At 33.5% G+C, this 22,183-nt stretch overlaps 2 protein-coding genes across 2 annotated transcripts; both read left to right on the plus strand.

The window, feature by feature from the left end:
• Window positions 1–712: 712 nt before the first annotated feature.
• Window positions 713–7,578, plus strand: LOAG_00977 (hypothetical protein; the record flags this gene model as incomplete). The annotated part of the gene is made up of 20 exons (XM_003136517.2): window positions 713–1,062; window positions 1,755–1,926; window positions 2,095–2,220; window positions 2,522–2,603; window positions 2,778–2,863; window positions 3,139–3,328; window positions 3,440–3,529; window positions 3,899–4,037; window positions 4,229–4,336; window positions 4,514–4,617; window positions 4,810–4,931; window positions 5,085–5,236; window positions 5,341–5,488; window positions 5,714–5,896; window positions 6,038–6,134; window positions 6,269–6,369; window positions 6,485–6,530; window positions 6,641–6,744; window positions 6,854–7,009; window positions 7,274–7,578. 20 exons carry the CDS (start codon window positions 713–715, stop codon window positions 7,295–7,297), a joined length of 2,580 nt encoding a protein of 859 aa, XP_003136565.1. The 3' UTR covers window positions 7,298–7,578.
• A 2,115-nt stretch (window positions 7,579–9,693) lies between these two features.
• LOAG_00978 (hypothetical protein) lies at window positions 9,694–19,506 on the plus strand. Its single transcript, XM_020445615.1, has 27 exons — window positions 9,694–9,781; window positions 10,156–10,319; window positions 10,603–10,692; window positions 11,061–11,133; window positions 11,390–11,472; window positions 11,644–11,778; window positions 11,907–12,001; window positions 12,264–12,383; window positions 12,542–12,599; window positions 12,721–12,828; window positions 13,154–13,332; window positions 13,538–13,695; window positions 13,819–13,928; window positions 14,180–14,419; window positions 14,622–14,762; window positions 15,022–15,068; window positions 15,269–15,410; window positions 15,697–15,771; window positions 15,886–15,983; window positions 16,455–16,524; window positions 16,665–16,841; window positions 17,448–17,674; window positions 17,765–17,858; window positions 18,010–18,092; window positions 18,247–18,363; window positions 18,869–19,071; window positions 19,303–19,506. The coding sequence occupies exons 1-27, from the start codon at window positions 9,733–9,735 to the stop codon at window positions 19,395–19,397; spliced, it is 3,231 nt and encodes a 1,076-aa protein (XP_020303946.1). The 5' UTR covers window positions 9,694–9,732; the 3' UTR covers window positions 19,398–19,506.
• Window positions 19,507–22,183: the final 2,677 nt, after the last annotated feature.

Here is a 22,183-nt window from a genome sequence, read left to right on the forward strand (position 1 = left end):
TATAAGAATAAGGTTGTTTGAATTATCAATTAAACCCTGATTACTGATTATCGATTGAAGTATCAAGTTTTTGATTTGGCTATGTAAGATTATTGCAGAAACTCATCCTTGCAAAACGAAACCTAATTTATTATCAATTGAAGTAGGTGACACCATATTGGTATACGATGACCGACTTAATGATATCTGTGGCTTTAGACATGAACACATTACCATAACTGCAGCAAAATAGCCAGTAAATTTTGGCATCACAGACAGACTACTCCCTTTCTCAAATAATGCTTTAAATATTTATAGATGCTTTTGCATGGCTTGACAAATCCTTCCCATTTAGCTTTGCTCATTCACAATATTTTCAACAGTACTTACTATATATGCGGATAATTATTTCGATCAATATTTTTGGATGAAGCAATGGGATAAACATGACATGACCTCACTGATTTGTTGAAAATATCTATATATATGAACAAGGTGAAGAAATATTGACCTTTGAAATCGTTATTGTTGCTGGATGTGTGCTTCTCACAGATAGAATTTCATCATCTCTTTCACACTTTATGGAACTTTTTATCCTCCAACAATTTATAGGTTTAAAGTTTATTTTTTAGTTTAGAAATCTGTGTCTAAAAGATAATATGTCATTTTTATATATGCTGTGGTCAAACTTTTTCTGCATTCTTACGTATCTTTTTCACTGTATAATTTTTAGATGAATTACAACATTCCACCACCTGGGAGACTTCGTCTTTCTTCACGATATCGATGGGTCGCTGGTCAATCTACTCTCTTCCCTCTTCATATCGCGAGCATAATAAATCATGTGTCAAATTCGACAGGAATTTCCAGTGATATCAATCCAGAAAATCTGTACAGTGATGAATCTGTAAAACGCCAAAATAAGTTCAATGTAAAGATGAAAAACGAAAGAATTCCAAATTTATCGTTAGCAAATAATCCCACGAACACCTCATTATTGTCCGATGTGCCATCCAATCTGTTACCTACAACTTCATCGCTTACAGGAACGAATAGTTCCGAATGCTCATCCCCAGTAGGAAGGTAAGTAAGGATAATACTGCTATCATCCAAAAGCTCATTATAGATTTTTTCCAATTTATTTTTTCCATTCTACCGTTTTTCTACGACTTCTCGGGTGCATCGAATTTCATTTATTCTTTCTATTTATTTGTTGTAGTAGTTCCAATAACTGACATATCATAACTGAAGGCACCCATTTGTTTCTTCCCCTTCCAATTTTTCGGGAAGTATTTTATGAAGCTAGGAGATGCGTTTTCACAGCGATGCCGAAATTGGCCGAATCTAAACGTTGCATGACACTGATGCTATCCACCGCGGTATGGGTGGCATTTGAGGGTTAGAGGTTAGGGATGTCAAATTAAGGTTCCTCTATAATGCTTGGACTTTATTCTTATTGACAAGGACCAGATTCAAATTTGGTGGAAATGTAGCTTGAAGGATGTTTCCAAATCAGGTTAAGTTACAATAGATAAGCTCCATTCTGCTGCCTTGGATTTCCTATCGACATTGCATACCATGGTGTTTGTTGATTGAATGAAGTTCAGCATTAAATTGTCAGTCCGAACACGTTACTCTCAGTCCCAAGAAAAATTTCTTAATGTAACAGACGATTGCCTCATTCGTTTTCAAATTCCGTGGAGGAGCATTAACTATCTTAAAAGATGTTTCGGATTCGGAAGAAAAACAGTTGTAATTTTTGTTTTTAATTTAAGCAGTAGCAGTTGTATATCATTACAAATGCCTCAAGAAGTGCAGCAGATTACTACAACAGGCAGGGGCAACAGTAATGGTAAGGACAATAAACTTACGACAACTTATCTTGGCGTCTCACAACCTATCTCGATTTCGGGACCGGATGAATTTGATATTGTCATGTCAGCAAAAGTGAGTATTGCTTCCAATATGCGATGTAAATTCGAATCTGCAACTTGCAGTAAAAGCGACTTAGACTTGGTGCATTTTGTAAAATTGAAAATGCTGTGCAAAGTTCTTGTAGTTATCATAAATTTACTGCACGCTATTAGTTGGTGATATTTTCGCTATATTTTTCAGCTGGATGAATATTTACAAGCAAATGGTTATTTCGAAACAGAAGAGGAAATGAATTTACGCCTTAAAGTGCTTAGTAAAATCAATGCATATGTAAAAAAATGGGTTCGAGTTGTATCCAAAAGAAGGGTTCGTCTTTTACATTTTTGAATTTACCATTATATAATTCCAACATATTCGTTAGGCTTTTCATCATTTTGACTTTATTTTTTCCAACATATTTACTATCACTTCATGTTCAGGTCTTCATGATTAATCAATGATTATTAGCAAAAGAATCCACGATTATAAGAGAAAAGGGATTAAATAGGATTAATCCATGATTATTAGGAAAAATCGTTTAGCATTTCCACTTAGTAATTAGCAACTAAATGATCTGTTTTGTTTTTTTTCGACTGCAGATTTTTGAAAAAAAAAAAAAATTTCTTAGCAAATGCCGGATTCTGAAGTTCAAAGCGTTGGTGGGAAATTATTTACTTTTGGATCATATCGACTTAATGTGCACACCAGAGGTTTGTTTTTTATTTTTTCTACTGCATGGTAGATTTGACAGTAGAAACGAGTTTTTTCAAAAGAAAATGTATATTCAAGAAAAACCCAACTTTTTTAATAAGAATTGGACCCAGGAGCTGATATTGATTCACTTTATGTGGCGCCGAGACTTTTTTAATAAGAATTGGATTCAGGTGCTGATATTGATTCACTTTGTGTAGCACCGAGACATGTGGATCGTAACGATTTCTTCACAAGTTTTTATGAAATGCTTGCTGAGGTAATTTGCTTTAGTTGAAAAATATTTGATTTAGTGAATAAGACGCAGAGCCAGGTGAATCGATTTCCGAAAGTTACCACCACATGCCACCCGATAATTTAGATGACTGAATGCTGAGGAATTTGGAGTAGGAAGGTGTTCGTTTGTTGAATACTAGTTGATTTACAAGCAGAATCAAATTTTATCAGTGGCTTGTTAAAATGGAATTCCAGGAAATTATGACTGCTTGTTAACAGAATTATGGTTGAAAGTCTATTTTCATCGCTAGCTTTCAGGATCCAAATACGACAGAATTACGCCAAGTGCAGGAAGCTTTCGTGCCTGTAATCAAATTAAAATATTATGGTATTGAAATGGATATATTGTTTGCTCGCCTTGCTCTGCCGAGAGTTCCAGAAGATCAGCAGTTGAACGATGACTCGATATTGAGGAATTTGGATGAGAAAAGTGTTCGTTCGTTAAATGGTGAGTTGATTAACTACGAAAACACACTGCTGAAAATTCTATCAGCTTTGTTAAAATAAATTATGATTGTTTGCCAAGTATGCCATCATCTTGAGCAAGCGTCCTTTCCAGGCTGTCGCGTTGCTGATGAAATATTACGCCTAGTGCCCAATGTATCAAATTTTACATATGCACTACGAGCTATTAAACTTTGGGCGAAAAGTATGTTTCATAACTGTTGCTATTTTCATCTTATGATGTTGAGAGGATAACTTATATTGAAGTCGTGCTTTACATCCCTTTTCGTTCCATTTTGTTCTAGACACGTGTAAATCAGATTGCTTACTTTTTGTTGTTTTAGCATTCATTAAAGCTCTTAAGTTTTTGCGCTTTCATTCATGAAAACTTCAATAAATAGCAAAAATATTCATTGCACGAGTAAAAGCTGAAGTCTCCAAGAAAACTGTTGCTATTTTCTTTTCATTTTGTAATATTGAGGAGGATGATTCAGAAAAAAAAGGAAAAAAACTTTGAATTAAAACTTTCATTATTCATTTATCTCATGGTTTCATTAGAATTAATGTTTTGCAGATCATGGCATATATTCTAATGTGCTTGGCTATCTTGGTGGTGTGTCATGGGCGATACTTGTTGCTCGGACATGCCAGTTATATCCAAACACCGGACCAGCAAGACTTGTACAGAAATTTTTTTTGTTGTATACAAAATGGTAAATATTTCAGTTACTAGTTCAAATAATTTCGGGACAAAAAGAATTTTCTTTAGGATTTTGAGCACAAGAAACTTTTTGCCAATATCACGCTTCTTGTTTAATAGATGTAAAAGGGTTTTGTAAATTTACTTGAGATAAAATTACGGCGCATATTAAGATCTTTTTGATTATTTTGAAGCTTGTTCCAGGGAATGGCCACATCCAGTAGTCCTTAAAGAAACAGAAGTTTCACACGCACGTGATATGCCAGCATTACAAGAACTTGTTTGGGATCCGCGATCAAGAAGTGGTGATCGGTAACCTTTTGTTTTTATGTCTGTCTACTTATGATGTGCATTATCTATCGTATTACTTTTTTGCTGTTTATTTAACAAGGGTAAGCATTAAGACGAGGAATGGTGAAGAAGCCATTATTTCCCCTAACAATGAATATTTATTTTTTGTCCATTGTCTAGTGAAAGTCCCAGTCGCAGGTTTCACCTGATGCCAATCGTGACACCAGCTTTCCCGCAGCAAAATTCAACATTCAATGTCACGAAATCGTCGCTAAAAATCATCATGAATGAGATCGAGGAAGGTTTGGTTTGATTTGATTTTTTCATTGCGCATTATTATTCATAGCACTTTCTTGTCATGTTGGCATTCATATGTCTATGGGGTCATGTCCGTGTTAGTTACTAATGTTACCCTCAGTTAATACTGCATGTGACCATGCTTCGACATGCAGAAGTCTTCTGCTAATCAGTTTTCAAAATTAATATTTTTTAAGGTCTTGTTACTATTAACGACATAATGAAAGGAAAAGCTGAATGGTCAGCACTGTTTGAAGAAGTTAATTTCTTCAGTCGTTACAAACATTTCCTAGCACTTCTTTGTTTGTCGGCTACAGAGGTGAGTTGTAACTCTTCTTAGCCGAAATCATATGAATAATGTTGGAAAGTTTCGTTAAACTATAAAAAGGCAAATGAGTCACTGTTTGAAGTGGTATGTTGATCTTAATATGTTTTCAAAACCCATAAATGCTAGTGATTTTTAAATATTTAGCAAGATGAATTAGTGTGGTGTGGACTAGTTGAATCTAAAATCCGATTTTTGATTGCAAGTTTGGAGCGTCGTGAAAGTATCAGGGTGTGTCATGTACATACGAAATATTATCAGCCACGAAATGATCCTCTTCCAGTTCAAGTTTCTCTTCAGTAAGTACTCTTCCGTATTAGCTTCTTACTTAAAACTTTAGTTAGTAATCGAATAAATGGAAAGAATATTTAATTTTTGATTATCTGATGCATATATATTTCAGGAATCCCCGATGTCGACTGTGGTTTATTGGATTAGATTTAAATAAAACTGTGAGTAGGAAAATCGACATTCAACACGAAGTTCAAAGTTTCATGGATCTTTTGAACAGCATGGCTACTACTCAAAATATATATGTGGAAGGAATGAGTGTACGTATTTCTCCTCTCTCTCTCTCTTTCTCTCTCTCCCTTTCTCTTCCTCTCTCTCTTTCCCTATATATATATATCTGTATATATATAGATTTATAGAAGAGTTAAATGTGGTGGTTTTCCCGTTGATGGTTCTTTTAATTTAAGAGCAGTAATTTGAAGGTTGAATATTTAAGTTTTACCATCTTGTTTGAAATCAAAACTATTGAACTATTCCATTTCCAGGTAATACCACATTATCTTCGTAAAGCAGAACTTGTAAAATGGTTGAAAATGGAAGATCTAACTAAAGGAAGGAAGGCACCAAAGAGGAGACGCATTGCAGCTTCTCAAAACCAGCAGCCTATAGGTCCATCACAAAGTAAGGCAAGAAGTGAAACATCAAGCATCACTTCATGTAACTCGTCGGTATGTTCATCTTTCAAATCAGATGAGAATATGATATATATGAATTAGATTTAAAATGGTTGAGGGACAACTATGCTGCAACATATTTTGTGGGTAAGATAGATCAATTCAGCGGAAGCTTTCTGAAGCTAGTTATTTTAGGGGGCTGCATCACCTTGTACATCGCTATCTGGAACAGAAATCAGTAAAAATGTCCAGAATGATTTAGCAATGTCATTAACAGTTTCAGTGCCAGCCGGTGCGTTTTCTTTCGATTACTACGGATTAGTTTACAAACCTACTTTTCTATGTTTTGGTTATGTGCTAGTTATCTGGTTTTTCTTCATTTAAATTCCGAAAATTCTTTTCCAAACAATAGGAATAAATTTGCAGACTCAGGTTGTACAGAGACAGTTCCTAAAGCAGAGGCGAGCATTTCGGGTTGCAGTGACAGTTCTGTTGGCTTATGTAGTCCGGTGGAAAGGAAGCCATCGGTGAGTAATCGGCTTGTGATCCTGGGATTAATTCTTGTCATTTTCACTTTTTTAACGCCTATATCGTTTTATGCGAAGACACTAATTAAATTTTCTGAAATTATTTTTCTTACAGAGTGGTGCCAATAGATTGATCCTTCACAGCCATTCAGCTATGGAAGGTAACCTCGAATTCTGCTTATTTTATTAGCATGAAACTTTTCTGTGTGTCCTATTATTGTTTGTTTGTTTTTATCAATTTGATATTTTCAAATTTTAATAAAATTTTCAGGTTCAGCAACTGAGGAGAACCAAATTCCTATTGCGCAACTTCTCATGGGTGATAACCGAGATAATGAACTGCAACTTCCGACAAATACTGATGAAACGAACCGGGTAAGAGTAAAATAATTGAAATTACTAGAGTTATATTTACAAATATCTAATAACAGTAGTGGCTTTAAATTCTGCTCCTGAAATTGAATTCATTTCTGTTAAATTTAAGCGAAAGAATAACGGAAGAAAAAGATCAGCGGAGAGGAGTGTAGACGATGGAGAGACAGTATTAACTCAACCTAAAAGGTGTTCACTCGCTGAAGCAAACCCTGTTGCTCCCGTGAGCGTGGAAACGGAGCAAGATAGTCGAAGTTTACTTGATTCGGTAAGTAATGTTGTCCAACTCGTTCGATATTTTGTTATTGTTGTTGATTTTTCTGGTGCAATTATGTTAATACTCGGTAAACGGTGGGTGAAAATTTTGTTTTTGAAGAAGTAAATCAACATGGACCAATAACGAAAATAAGGTAAAATTTATTTAGTGATATAAAGTGATTGTGGCTCTATCTTTATGCTCCTATTAGTCGAAAAATAAATAGGATTAGCTCTATTTTTATTTAATTGAATTTAACTCTTTTCATTATTTCAGGGTTTTAATGGTGCTACTGTTTGAGTGATATAAATCTCTAAGACCTGTGGCGAAGTTTGTCCTTACATGTTCAGGAGAAAAGATTGCTGGCTGCTATGGAATGTGCTTTGTGTTTTTTGTTTCTCTCATTATCAAGTTTGGATGTCGAAATTCATGTTGTATTGTTCGCAAATAAGCTTCTATATCATCATTCATGACACACGACTAATCAAAAATGTTTAGTTCATGTGTGTATATGTGTGTATGTAACAGTTTCCAATTTGATTTAGTTTTTGAAAATCTGAAAAAATTTCGGGAAAAATAGCAAAATATAAAAAGTTTTTAAAAATATCGAAATTGGAACATTCAGTGTGTACCTCTGATATTCACTACCACCCGAAACAACATATTTACACTATTTTAACTAGTCTTGAACTGAATAAGCTTTTTTGATGATTAGAAATATGAAAAAGTTTATGCAAGATAATTCAGAAAAAAAGTGAATTTTCAGTTGCACTCATTGAATGACAGAAGCTTTCTAAGTGATGATCTCGATATATCATGTATGTACTTTACCATTTGTATAAATGCAATAACTTAAAATACTGCTCTTTCAAATAATCACTTTTTTTGCAAAATGCGCCACTATTTGAATAATTTGGTACTATGAAAATGTCGCTACGAATGTCTAGGATTGTTTACACTTTTGTTTTTGCTCATTTCAAACGTCCGCAATAATGGGTACGATTTGCGGTACATTTTTATATGGCACTGTGGATTAACTTGCTCGTCAGCAGTTTGATTTGTATTTCTTGAATTCAGAAAATTGTGCCAAATTGCTTTGATGAATTCCAGAAATTTGTTCGCACAAGTTGTCACGAAATTGCGAAAATTGAAATTAATTGTTGATATTTATGATTTTTTCTTTCCTCAAATTTTTTTTAACTTAATGTTACTCTTTTATATTAGTTGGCAATTATGTTGGGGATGTTACTTAGCTTTTACGAATTTATTGCAAAAACTAAACTTCGTAAGATTAGGTTAGGTGGCATAATATTTGTTAGCTTTTGAGAATATGGGATAAATTTAATCAAGTTTGATATTGCTGAGACTTTCTTTTCATTAAGTTAATTGACGCTTTTTAATGCATTTGCACCTCATTATCAGATATTTCTATCAGTTTGTGTTTTTTGCTATGTTTTTCACTTCATCTTGTTGTCAAATGTCGTTAACATGGGATTTATTTAAACAACAAATTGTAGATCCATTCCCAGGAGCTTGTTCTTTACGAAAATGAAATGGTTTGGGAAAACTTTGGACTCATAGCTGTCCCAGAAATTAATAGAAATATACCGCACTTTGGATAGCAGAATTGCATTGTTTACTTATTCGTTAAATACAGAGATTTTTCCCTCTGCTGTATTTTATCGCATTTTGAAATATATGGTTCTTAGGTGAAAGCTATGATTTCGTCGAAACAAAATTCACTTATTTAAAATGATTGACGAGGAAGTAGTGTAAAAGATGCGTGACTTGCAAGTAAGATTCACAAGCATAATTTTACCTGAGAAGGAAAGAAGTGATAGGTGGTGGCATTCTTCCTTTTCTTGCATATAAAATTTCCATGTTACATAAAAAGCGAACTCCGAAACATTTTAAAGTAAACTTCTACAAATTTCATAATGATAAGAAATAGTGAACATGGAATGGCTGATTGATCAGAAATACCTTCTGCTAGATCTACTCGTTATTCATATCTTTAAAATGGTGTTAGCCATGCACTGGAGGTGATAGCTTCCTTGCACAATTGACCATCAGAGATAGAGACGGTGGCGTTTCAAGGCGGGTGGATTGGTTACGTAGCAGTTGTGGTGGATGCTTGGCTATTTGCATTTGTCACCTTTGTTTAATATTTCACTCAAACAGATAGCGTTCGGAAGGAAGGTGAGAGTAATGGTATTAGGGATGAATAATAGTTCGGAGTAAGGAGATGTGGAATTGTCGTGCAAGTAATGCAAAACACTTAAAGTTTCCAAAAGAAGGATGTGAGCAAGGCTTCATATGTGAATAATCCTCAAGCCTGTCTGATTTTAAATGAATAAGGTCACAGTAAGGTTTTTACGTATCACTTGTGAGAAGGATTCTGTTAATGTAATTAGTTTCAAAAGAAATTATGTGACCATTCCCGTCATTTGCATGACAAAACCGTCAAAATTTTAATCACTTGATGATCACTGGCTGTAGAGAGAAAAATGACAGCGAGGGGTAATGGAGAAGCCTTTGACAAAAGCCTTTGATTCATTTTGACAAGGTAGTCTGTTTTTGGTTTAAGAAATGCGAATTTAAGGTGGTAGTTGGGTGCAGAAGTAAAATGCTCTTTCGTTTGAAAATGAGAGCTCACAATTCGTTTGTGAACAATACGATATTACTGTCAATGAAATTTTTAGATCTGTAGTCTTATCGCTTTTGCTTTGGGAGCAATGCAACGAAATGATTTTTCTATTCCTCGAAAATCGTTAAGTCAGACAAGTATGTTCTATTTGTCCTTATCAGCTTACAGTCAGTCATTTGGGAAGACTTAATTATGAATTTGACATCCTTGTGAACTTGTTATTACGAAACAATGTACTCGAAAAAATTCTGCTTTAATGGAATTTAGATTTATCTCAAAACAGTGAAGTTCGACTAAATGGAAATCAGATAAAACATACTTTTGTATGATTAACTGATGAAGCAAATGATGATATTTTTTATCTAAATAGGAATGACCTATAAATGTTCTGCAGTGAACTATGGTTTATATTGGAGTGAAAGTAGGCTTTTTTTTTTCAACATTAAATTGGTAAATTTTCTTGAATTCTTGCTAAGATTTTATTACTTATAATCTATTTATGCACTTGAAGGTATATCGCAGCATTACGTAAATGATGTAGCACTTAATAGTGAACCATTTCGAAATATATATCAGCAAATGATTTTATCACATCTCTCAAGCAGCTGTCAGGACCGAGAATCGATCAGAATTGTCCGATGCAGAATTATAAGTAATAAACAACTGGAGAAACGGGTGATAATTTTTTTTGATTAATTAGAAAAGCGAGATTTCGAACAGATTTATATTTTAGTCTTATTTCAGTTTGAATATTTATTTTTTAAAAATGTGTAAGTTAAGTTCAGCAAAATTACGTTCAGTTTGAAAAAATCTCACATACGTTGCATTAAAGAAGTGCGATCTGAATAAGTTTTTTTAACGATCTGAATTCTTCATATATGCAAGAAAATTAATAGGGAAAAAAATATAATAGTCGTATTGCGAAGTTTATGAGAAATGTAGTTTTGTTACTTTTTAGTTCTCCAATTTCCGACGGTCACTAGAGTCTCAGCGGTTGCCTGCTGATGTGTCGTTTGGATATACTCTCCTCTCGAATAATTTGCGAGAAGTAAGTTATAGAACTTTTATTCAGTTGTTTTCATACTTGGTCGCCTACAAAAATTAATCGCTGAAATTTTCCTTTCTTACTTTTTGCTTTTTGGAAATTTAACTGGATCATATGGCAGAGGCTATCTTGTATTGTTAATGTAGAAATGTACCTTTTCTTCATTTTCTTCTTTCGAAATTGTGAAGGACTAGTTTTTTAACAAATTAAACGGCATAGTATTTCTTTTCCACATCATTCATTTTTTTCAATAACAAAACATTGTGTCAACTATTTTATTAATTATCCAGTTGGTCAAAATCGAAACTCTCGCTTTAGTAATAAGTTTCTTGAGAATTTTTCGAGAATATCTAAGTTTCCAAACTTTTCAGATGGAACTAATAGCACAGTGGGGCCTGTCTGTTAATAATAACTTCGTGGGAGATTTGGGTGAACCATCATACGGTTTGTTCTTAAAATTCATGACATAATGATGGAAATAGGCGATTCTTAGTTTTCTTACAGTTCCTTCTGGCTAAATTTATTGTCCTTAACTGTAAAAGCAAATCGATGAGGAATAAATATATAGATGTTGTTAGAAGCAGTACCTGTTTATGGGAACTTGTAATATAATATTTTACATCGATTAAAATACTGGTACCACTACTTTCATTCTCAGTTTTCTGCTCCACGTTTTACTTGTATCACATGATTTTTTTAGGTGTTTACTTGTCGGGACACCCTGATTTAGTTACACCGGCACCTTTTCTTGGACGAACCAAGTTGAAGATTTTAGCTTGCAAGGTAAGTGCTACTATTCCGACTAAATCTTGGCTCTCTTTGTTCTTATCATTACACATATTTTCAAAGACTGGCAAGGCATTAATCTTACCATTTAGTCCCTAAACAAGGATGTTATTCACATGCAACTGCATAACCTGAAAATTATAAATTATCACATCATGACAGTTTTAGGTCTTGAAAGGCAAATGCAATATTGTTAGTCTAGGGTCTTACCATCTGTTGCCTAAGCGAGGATGTCATTCACATTCAGCTATGCAACCAGTGGATTGTAAATTATCGCGACATGATAATTATCGATGTGATCAGGTTCTGTTAAAGTTTCAGTCCTTTTCTTATTTTCAAGAGAAAGACCGACTACCTTCTCTAAAATTGGTTCTCTTTAATTTAGAAGTTTTGCTTAACTGTGTACTTCAGCATAGATTTCTTTTTTTCAGATTTTTTTATTCGAAGAGAAAGAAACTGGATATTCCAAATCGCCAGCTAATGTTTTACCTTTTGCCATATATGATGTAGAATTCTCTCCGAATACGTAATTCTCTTCATTCAGTTTTTGACTGACTAATTAATTCTTTCTTTTTTCTATGTTTCTAATATAATTACATTGCGGGATTAGCACGAGGGGGATCAAAACAATGTGTTTTATTCAGAAATGTGCAAATACAAGCAACTTTTCAGGTATTTTCTCAGTTGTTTACGTATTTTAAAGGGGAATTGAACCGACTGGGATGTAACTGTTGATCTGTAAATACTAGTAGAAAAAGATCTGTACAATTCATTTTCATGAATTGCAGCGTTTTATCTTTCAAAGGAACGGACTCGGTTGTTTGGAGTGGTAATTTGTTGATTGGAAGTAGGCGTTACAATCGTGTCTCGCTTTGTTCATTAGCAGCAGCGACTAAACCACCATTACTGTGAGTTTACATTTCTCTCAGATGATTTAAAGAAATTAGCTCCATGTGTTACATTATAATCCATGAAATGCTTCCAGAGAAGAATACTTTTGACTGAAATTAGTTGTTTTCATGTATTCGTTCGATGAAATCTGTATGAACACATTTTCGTCGTTTAGAGACACTTTCGAAATTACCGATCTCATTCACTGGACTGCGTGCTTGGCTTTTCCGCCGGTTCTTGAACTGCTGAAACCACCAGCTCTTGGAGAAATCGCTTTAAAAAAAGAGGCTAGGAAATTCAGTTCAAATTTTGCAGAGGAAAGTGGTAATTCTGAAATTAAGTAAGTCTTTTTAGGTGCTTTTGATCGATTCTCAACGTTTGGTTTACTATTTTACATTATTTTCTGAAGATGATTCTCATGATTTTGTTTTGTTGCACGAATCTATGAGAATAAAACAAGCGGTAAGTATTTCGTGTTTCTTCTTATTTCCATATCGGTTAATAGGATCGAAAACGAGTTCGCCAATGTTACTTATCAAAATGATCTGTTATAAATGAGCCATTCTGATAAGTCAGCTTATATTTGGGATAGTTTGATGTTAGAAGTTGAAGTTTTATGTTTATTTGACATTGATTATTAACATTGAACGATACAAGTTTAATTCTTCCCTACATCACTGAATGATTGATTTCGGCCTTTTAGAATTAAGATTTGAATAATTAGCTTGAAAATGTTTCTTTTTGACATTTGTTTGGGCCTACACTACTTAGTATGGCTTTCTTTCAGGCTGGCATAACGATCTTTCCATCTATTGGGATCTCCATACTTCTGCCAAACGGATCATTTAGTGATTTGCTAATGCTTCCTAAGACAGCTGGCAATATTTTTCATTGTTTGTATTTAACGTCTGATTTGAACTGTTCATTAATAAACGGTGCATTTGAAGCGATGTCGACGGAGGAGAAGTCAGTGATTTTTTTATTCAAATTGTGAATTTTAACTGTCAAAGATCTAATTTGAAAATGTTCATTGTTGATGTTAAAGCTTTTATTACTTCTTTTTTTCCTTCTTATTTATTTTCTACTTTTTTATAAAGAAAATTAACTTCGACTATGCTATATATGTGTGAAAAGAAATATTGCCCTAATCTAACGGGCAGTGTTTTTGCAGCGACGAATTTATGAGGCCACTGTTACTTCAAGAACGTATCGATGGATTGGATGTTCATGTTCAAGAACTGGTACGAAATGTGGCTGGGAAAACTTCTCTTTCCGAAGAAAATTCTAATAAATTAAGAATTCAGGGAGAAATATCGAATGCATGTTCCGGTAATTTTTATGTTACCTAGAAGCATGAATAGCTATAGAAGGGTATAGGATCTTTTTCTGACTTGCAAGAATTGATGTGTCAAGAGCAGGGAAAAAATGATCTATATTGCTTATACATTGGAGAAGCGGTCGATATGGATATAGCAGACAGTGACGATGATGACGAGAAGAAGGGATGGCGTGTTGAACATATGAACACAAGATCTGGATTGGAAAAACCCTTAAAAGAACATGTATGTTTATATAAAATTTCATTGATTTTGTCATCTTTCCACATGTATTTCACCTTAATTTATTTGAACTCCCCGTTTCATTTTGTTAATTATGAGCTAGAATTTCATGGTGTCATCTGCTGAAAACACAGCTGTTTATTCATTTCCGAGTGGACATGGTTAATAATTTACAAATTTATAAAATTCATTTAAAAACGTTTGGCTGAAAAATAAGAATACATAAATTTTCGTATTTTCGTCTAGTTTTTCAGCCAATATCAGTTTCAAGCTCAAAATTAAAGCCAAATTCACCGCATTCAATTGATGAAGCAGTTTTAAAAGATAAACGGTTGCTTTCTTCTAATCCTCGATGTGAAAAGGTGTTTGTCAGTAGAGATCCCAGGAAACGTCTCATTAGCAGTCAGGATTTGCCAATTCCATCATGTTCAGTCGTAGGACGAAAGATTTCAGATTGGAGCTCTTTGCATGAACACTCGGATATTAAAAAAAAGGCAACATCTTTTTGAGCTTTTGTAGGCATTTTTTTAAAACATTGAATTTATTTCAAACTTTGGGAAATTATAGAATGTATTATATCAGAATCTGACAGGTGTGTTCTACTAACATTAAATTCATTTGCTCAAATGAAACGTTTCAATCATGCATCTTATCAAATAATTGAGTGGAAGAGGTTTCACCCATTTTTTTTTCCAGCCAGTACCTTCATCACTTGACTTACCTGCAACTGATTTTCGTGGCTATTCACCGTCAGATGCGATATCTAGTGGAGAATCGTCACCGAGAGCTGTTTCACAGTCCCAGAACTCTCCATCTAGCAGCTCTCCGAATCTTAGAGTATGTTCATCTTTCCTCGAATCGAAACATTGAAGCTGAGAACATCATTTTTATTATTTCTCAACGATTGTAACTATATACTTTCTTGAATAAATTACACAGGTAGTTAAGACATGAAACATCAGAATTGAGCATGATTTTAATTCTTAAGGAATGAAATCGAACGTGTTTTAAAATCTTTCCCAGAAATTTCATGAAGGAAATAGTTGAAGCGCTAACTAGGATATATTTTCGATGAAAAATAATTTAAAACTTTCAGGATAATGACGGTACGGCGTTTGTCGGGAGTTTTTTGGCAAATCAGAGGTATGTTTCTGTTCTGAAGTCATTCGTGATTGTGGTGTTTTTTAATTGATCTCACTTCAAAGCAATATGGGTTGCCATTCGCATTAAATTCTGTGAAAAATTTTCTGAATGCTTGATTTTTTTATGAGAGAAATGCCGAAGAGACTGCAACTTTTTTCCACTTTATTTTGAGTTTTCCAAGTCTCTCTTATACTTTTTAGCGAATTGGATAGTACGGAATCACCTGCTAGCCCTCCACATGAACCTGGTGTTTTCGTTGCTACTGCGCCAAAGATTATTTCCGATTGTGATATGAGATCGGCTACTGATGCTTCATTTCAAACGCCCGCTCGGCAGTATAGGGTGCTTCCAGTTCTCATTGTTTTAGAGATTGCGATTTGTCTGGTAAAAAAAAAAAAATAGCAGAAAAATGAAGCAGTTCGACTACGTCGTATGGAATTTTTACTCTTAGATACCGTAGTGGTTTATCTTCTATATTTTTACATCATTTGTCATTAAGAAATCCATTCTTTATATAAATCAGAATGTTAGAGCCACTAAAAATGATTTAATTTTGTTTAATATCATCAAACTATGCATCTATTAACCCAGTTAACTATTCATAATGAGTACACTTAATATTTTTCAGCCTCCTGAAGTTACGCCGTTTACAGCTTTAGCATCAATGGAAGCAATAAAGAATTCTGAACCGCTGGTAGAGAATGTCAGTTTTCATTTCATGCGTCATTGTGTTCAAATCATAAACATTTGTAGCTGTTTTCTTCATTATTATCAGTTAAATTTTTGAAATTTCTACATACTGTATCTGATGGTTTAGACTGGTAAAAAGCAAGCGAGTAAAATTGATTTCGAGGAATCTCACTCGTCATCAGCTTCTCAAATTAATGGGAATCTCATTATTAATGATCAACCCACGTAAGAATGTTTCAGTTTATGGATTGTTTTATTTATATACCACTAAAAATTTCCAACATTTCGAGGTTTTTATCCTTATCTGTCATTGCTGTGATGAATTTATACAGCAAGTTGCACATTGTATCTATCTGGAATCAATATTTGACTCATAGATTATTTATTTTTCATTTTCCGTAATTGTTTTGATTCCCTTTACTTCTTTACCTTATCTGAAAATGTTGTCACCTTGAGCAAAAGAAAAAAAAAACGCATAATAAAAATCCTTTTCCCATTAAAATCGATTCTGTGATTAACATTCTTTGCTTTCCTCTTTTAAACACTGATTTTAGATTTCTGTAATCATATGATTGAGAAAAATTAAGCTCCAAAGATTCACTTCTTAGCATGGAATAAAAGTGACACAATCGTCATTTTAATGAACTATGTCTATGTAATTACGGTTTCCTGAAACACTGAACATGAAATTTTTAGTTACATTCTTCCCGAACTAGTTTCATTTCCATGCAATTCGACTCAAAGAAATCCGACTGAAAATGAAAAGGTCAGTTTTCGCTAACAAAAAATATTATTTTTAAAAGCTGTTATTTTACTTATGGATAAAAACCCTGTGTAGTAAGTCGTTTTATATTTACAAGGAGTGATGCTTTCTAGGGTGTGTGAAGATTATTTTTTACTTTTAAGTTGGATTCGTTATTAAACCTTCCTCCACAACAATTGCGATGGGATGTTCTTGCGAACTCAAAGGTCGATGATCGAGATTTGTCATTTTGGAAAACAAGCAATAAACTAGTAGGTAGTGGTGATGTGGACATGCGTACCATTCATACAGTCAGTTCTGTTCCAGACACTTCCCGTGATGTATGACTTTTTATTTTCTGGAACTCGATATAATTTTAGGACTTATCAAAACATTGGTAAGGAAGCAGAAGTTGTTGATATACTCAACTATTGTTTTTGTTTCATTTGTACGGTTAGAGCTTTATAGTTCTTTAACTTCTCAGTGTGGAATAAAGGTAATACAATCATCATTTTATGATGCAAAGAACTGTTAAGATAGAGAAGGGATAATGTAGTGATTTGAGATTGAAATTCTTACTTGTAGTGATTTGTATGTAGTGGTTTGAGATTGAAATTCTTACTTGAGCGATAATTGTTCAGTGCTATTTGGCAAACTACCGCTGAAGTAACGGTGGTCTAATTCATTATTAGTCAAATTTTTTAAAATTGCAGGCTATTTTTACTTAGCTTTGCAAAATAAAATTCAAAAGGAATACGGTAATCAAATAAGATGATTTGGAATAAAGAAATAAAATGAATTGACTGTTAGAGAGGAAAAAAATCAACTAGTCAGGAAATTTGTTTCTTCATTCCAAATCTTTGGAGGAGGAGAGAAGGATTATGATTGCTAGAAAGAAATGAGATCTAATGTTTCTCATAGCAGAAACCTAAAAAGGTTCTTTGTAGATAATAGCATCAACCACGCATCACGTAACACCTGTTATGCAAGCACCGATCGTATTCTCTAATGGCGATACCGACCATCGCATGATTTCATCGACAATTCGACCTTCAACTTCAGTGCAACCTAGCTTTACAAATGAATGTGCTGGACAATTTCGCATTCATCCTTTTTCTTCATTTACTCCTGTTCCGTTCGCGGGGTCCTTTCAATATCGTAATATTTCTTCAACGTAAGTTTTTTAACGTCCCAAAAAATGTATAAGGTAGTAGTTCGTGTGATGCAGTTAAATTTATGAGAGTTGCTTCATTTTTCGTTTCAGCAGCTATACAGCCAGATTTGAGCAACCACGCATATATGGTTTTTTCAATCAACCAACAGTTCATCGCCAACCAAAACCATACTATCCTCGAAGTGTTAGAATTTTTCTGCTAGATCTTTTGAAAATTTTCCATAAACTTTTTGAAGAAACTTGGGGGAGATCGGATTATTTCTGCTGATGTATACGACAACAACGAGTAATGACAGCAATTTTTTTGCTATTGTTTCCCAAAAATATTTCTTCAGACAATGAGTGGTAGTTCTTCAGTAATCCTGCAAAGACGAGGAGTGTTAATGATCGATGATGCTCAACTTACTGTTGGGACCTTGTATGTATTTTATTTTAGTAGCAGAAGCTTTTTTGTTGTTGTTTCCCAAAAATATTTCTTCAGACTTTTAACATGCTTTTTCACATTTTGATTATATCCATTTTAAATTGATTATTTTATTGCACATTGATTACATAATTTATTATGTTTGCAGAGATCCGAAGTTCTTCCGAATGATCCTGGAACGTTTTTCAAATTGGAGGAAGAGTGGTTCCAACTTGTGGTGGGTCAAACTGCATACACATCTCAGACAGACTTTGACTTTGGATGGGTAGGTTCCTCTCTTCAGTACGTCAGCAGATTGATAGTATGAAGATATTTTTTCATTATGATTCATAATGGTATTTTATTATTTTCTTATCGATTTGTATTGCAGATTCTAGAATCATAATGAGATCAAACACATCATAACCAAAATTCATCTTTTCTTACTGTACTTGATTTCAATAATACGGCTTCTAGTTCTAGCTGGTAATTGCTCTGCTAAGTACTCTACTACTATGTCTGGAAAGCATGACAGTGACTTCGGCCATATTTTACACGTTGTTAAAATATGATATAATGCTCATTACTGCAGACATCATTATTATTATTAGTTGCTAGCAAACATGCCGACTTGAATTTTTAAATTTTATCATACTTTATTTTCGAGATTTTGAGACTTTAGACTTTATTTTGCCCAAATGAGGAAAATACTAGGATGAAAATGCTAAAAAGTAAGGTAAAACTAAATGCTTAAGATAATAAACACTCGATACCATGAATCTTCATTTAAGTGTCACATCGAATTCTAACTCGAAAGTAGTGGAAAGATATGCTCATTATGAAAAAATAATAAAGGAATATGAAAATCTAAAAGTGATACAAACAATGAAACCGCATGAATGTGACAAAAATAAGTATGATGCGAATGTACTGCTGAAATGTCTGAGTCATACTGCTAGTGCGAATCGAAAATGCGCCATGATATACTTGACCGGTAAGTTATATTTAGGCGGAACTCATGTTTTATTGAAGTCAATATCACCATATAATTAGGAATATGAACTGCTAAAGTATCATTCTTAGTTTCTCTGTGGTTTATTTTTATTATTTTATCGAAACAAAAAGTATGACATTGTGGACATTTCTCAGACTTATTTTTTAAGGATTCCAAACTATTCGAATCATTTCATGATTATTACATTTTTTTTTCTTTTTGAAATTCCAGATATAGCGAAGGATTCATCAATGGGCAAGCAAATAGCATGCACGGGGTTCAATATTTATTGCTGTACGGAGCTGTCGAAAAAATTTGACGTTTGATTCTTTGTTTGCTTCCAGTAGTGTAGGTTTTATGTCGTAACTCCCCATCTATGATCTATCTCCACAAATCCAGTTTGACTGATTTTTTTAATTCAATATTGTTGGTGGCTGATTTTATCAAATTTGGTACTTCTTGAATAAATTTTATAGATGTCATTCATAAATTGGATATCGTCATTCCTCATTTATGACCTATTTCCACGAATCTATGTTTGATAGATTTTACAAAAGGGAATCCAAAATCAAAACCCTTACCTACTTTCTTCCTTTCAAGCATACATTTTTTCATCTCTACATTTTCCGTATCTTGATCAGTAATGGATTAATAAAAAGCTCAGTCTATTTCTGTTATTATTTACATGTTCATGTTCCCTATTTCAGTTCTTCGTATTAGCTCTGTCTTAACAAACAACAAGAGAATAGATTTGAAAATCTCTTTCGCTTTTGACTTATGACATTATATAGTAATTCGTCTTTTGCTTTTAACTTTGTTTTACATTCTGTTCAAAAATGGTAAGTGGTTTTACTTCATCCTTGAACACTACACTGTTTTTCCAAAATTGAAAAAAAAAAATCCCGGCTCGTTAATGCTTTTCAAGCATTTTAGGAACTATTGCTGAGTTCATCGTTAGAAGTCGTTCAGGCTAAACATTTCGGCGTTTCACTTATATCAAAGTCAAGAATTATGATACCATTTTCTAAATGTAAGGTAACATTCACAGCTCTTCAGCACCATATACATCAATTTTTAATGAAATAAAACAGACGTAATATATGAAAATATAAAACTGCCTTTGAATCTTGGATTACATCTGTTATTACTTATTATGGAACTGCGTTATATTGTCTAGTTTTTTCTTTTCTCAGGTGTTTTTTCTTGCCCTTTTGTTTTTTTAGTTCCTGCTTACCTTGAGCTACTTGTTCTGTTTTGAAAGACGGAATGATTTTTGTTCCTAATTTACTAATTGTTCTTTAATAATTTTAGTGACGAAGGCTTTGTTTAAAAATGGTTGAATTGCCTTTGATGTCACATATCTCTGTATAATATGCAGTAATAAACTGATAATGCAAAATACAGGTGATGTTTGGAACCTAGTTATATAGCATAAATGCATCAATAGTCTTACTCTATTAATGTCTTGAATTGTGGGAGCGCACATGTTTCTACTTCATCTTCCTAAATGCGAAATATTTCCTGTTGAACTTCATGTTCTTATTCTATTAATTTTTAGTAACTAGGAATGAAGATATTAATAACACGGAATGATTCTGAAGTTGAGATCATAGTGTATGTTTTCATTTAGTTACCTACAAAAATTCCTTTTGCTTAGTCATCATTATTGAGCTATTGACTGTTTTAGCAGGCATTTTCTTATTAATTCCCGTTTAAAGTGTTCTGAATTTAAATGCAACTTTTGAGTACATTTCCAACCAGAATTTGTTCTGATATATACCTTAGATTTCGGGAAAAAGTTGAAAATAGAGAGTTTTGTGGAATTTCACAAATATAATGTTTATGTGAGGTTGTTATCGTTGAATGATCAATAAGATGTTTAAGAAAACTGTGATGAACAGTTCAGTATAGAAAATAATTTCCCTCCAAAACGTTTGCTGTGTGCATTTTTCATTTTATGGGAAGGATGATATAGCGGAAAATACAAAAATCACATAAGATTTCAGGGGAGACTGGTTGATCATTACTGATCAAGATGAGTAATATCGAATATTGGAGTTTCCATGGAACAAATATAGCAACCGGTTTCGAGAACAATTGATGCTTGATTTCTCTCTGAATTTCCAAGAACAGATAATGAGCGATTCTACTGAGTTATCTGTATAAATAGTTAAGCCCTCAGAAGAAAACGAGGGTAGAACGGGTAGCTTTCATTTTTTTTGAAATCAGTTTTGTTGTGAATTAATTCATGAGAAAGCTGCTAGTGTATTAGATGATACATTCAACCAGTTCTGAAACGAGCTCTCCTACCATTTATCAAAATTCAAACATGATTTGCTAAATTTCGAATTTTAATTTTTTTTTAAAAAAAATTTATGCGCCAGAAACTGTTAGGAAATTTTTCACATTCAATTCAACGCATATATCAGATTCCCGATGTTTGCATTATTTTGTACCATTCACGAGAAACATTTATGACTTATAAGCAAGGATTATGAGGATAACGGTTCGGATTCAAGGCTTATTATCTGAACTGTTCCATTAAAAAATGGAGAGATGCTGAGAAGAATGAAATCTTGCTCACTTTAACTTTGATAGTAATTGCAGGTGCGCAATCATTACTGAAATCTCATCGAGTTTGTTCAAATGACATCAGCCAAAAAAGGGATGATGTCATTTGAAAAAATAAAAATAAAAAAACAGAAAAAATAATGAGATGATAAAAAAATAAAAAAAAATCAAGTCCGTATGATTACAACTATGTTCAATTATGGTTCTCCTCCGGGTAATTAATAACAACTGATAGATAAGTCGTTGTAGATTAGAGTATCCTTTTCTAAGATGACCTTATAGGAATAAAAGAGTTCCATTACCCGCGTATGGGATCAGAATTGTTCTCCTAGGATGATTGTCGAAAGCAGTGAGTCAATCTTACCTGTGGACGCACTTTCTCTGATTCTTCACTTGTCGAGCAGATGTAAATTTGCCAAATTGAAAGGATAATAAACAATCAACACAGTAAGCTGTTGGATGGAAGTGTAAATAATGTTTGAGGTCTAATCAAAATGTTGCAAATGACATTTGTTTCAAATAGATGTGGAGTGAATGAGAT

Source organism: Loa loa (assembly GCF_000183805.2).
Source record: "Loa loa unplaced genomic scaffold supercont3.17, whole genome shotgun sequence".
In the NCBI taxonomy this organism is placed as follows: Eukaryota; Metazoa; Nematoda; class Chromadorea; order Rhabditida; family Onchocercidae; genus Loa; species Loa loa.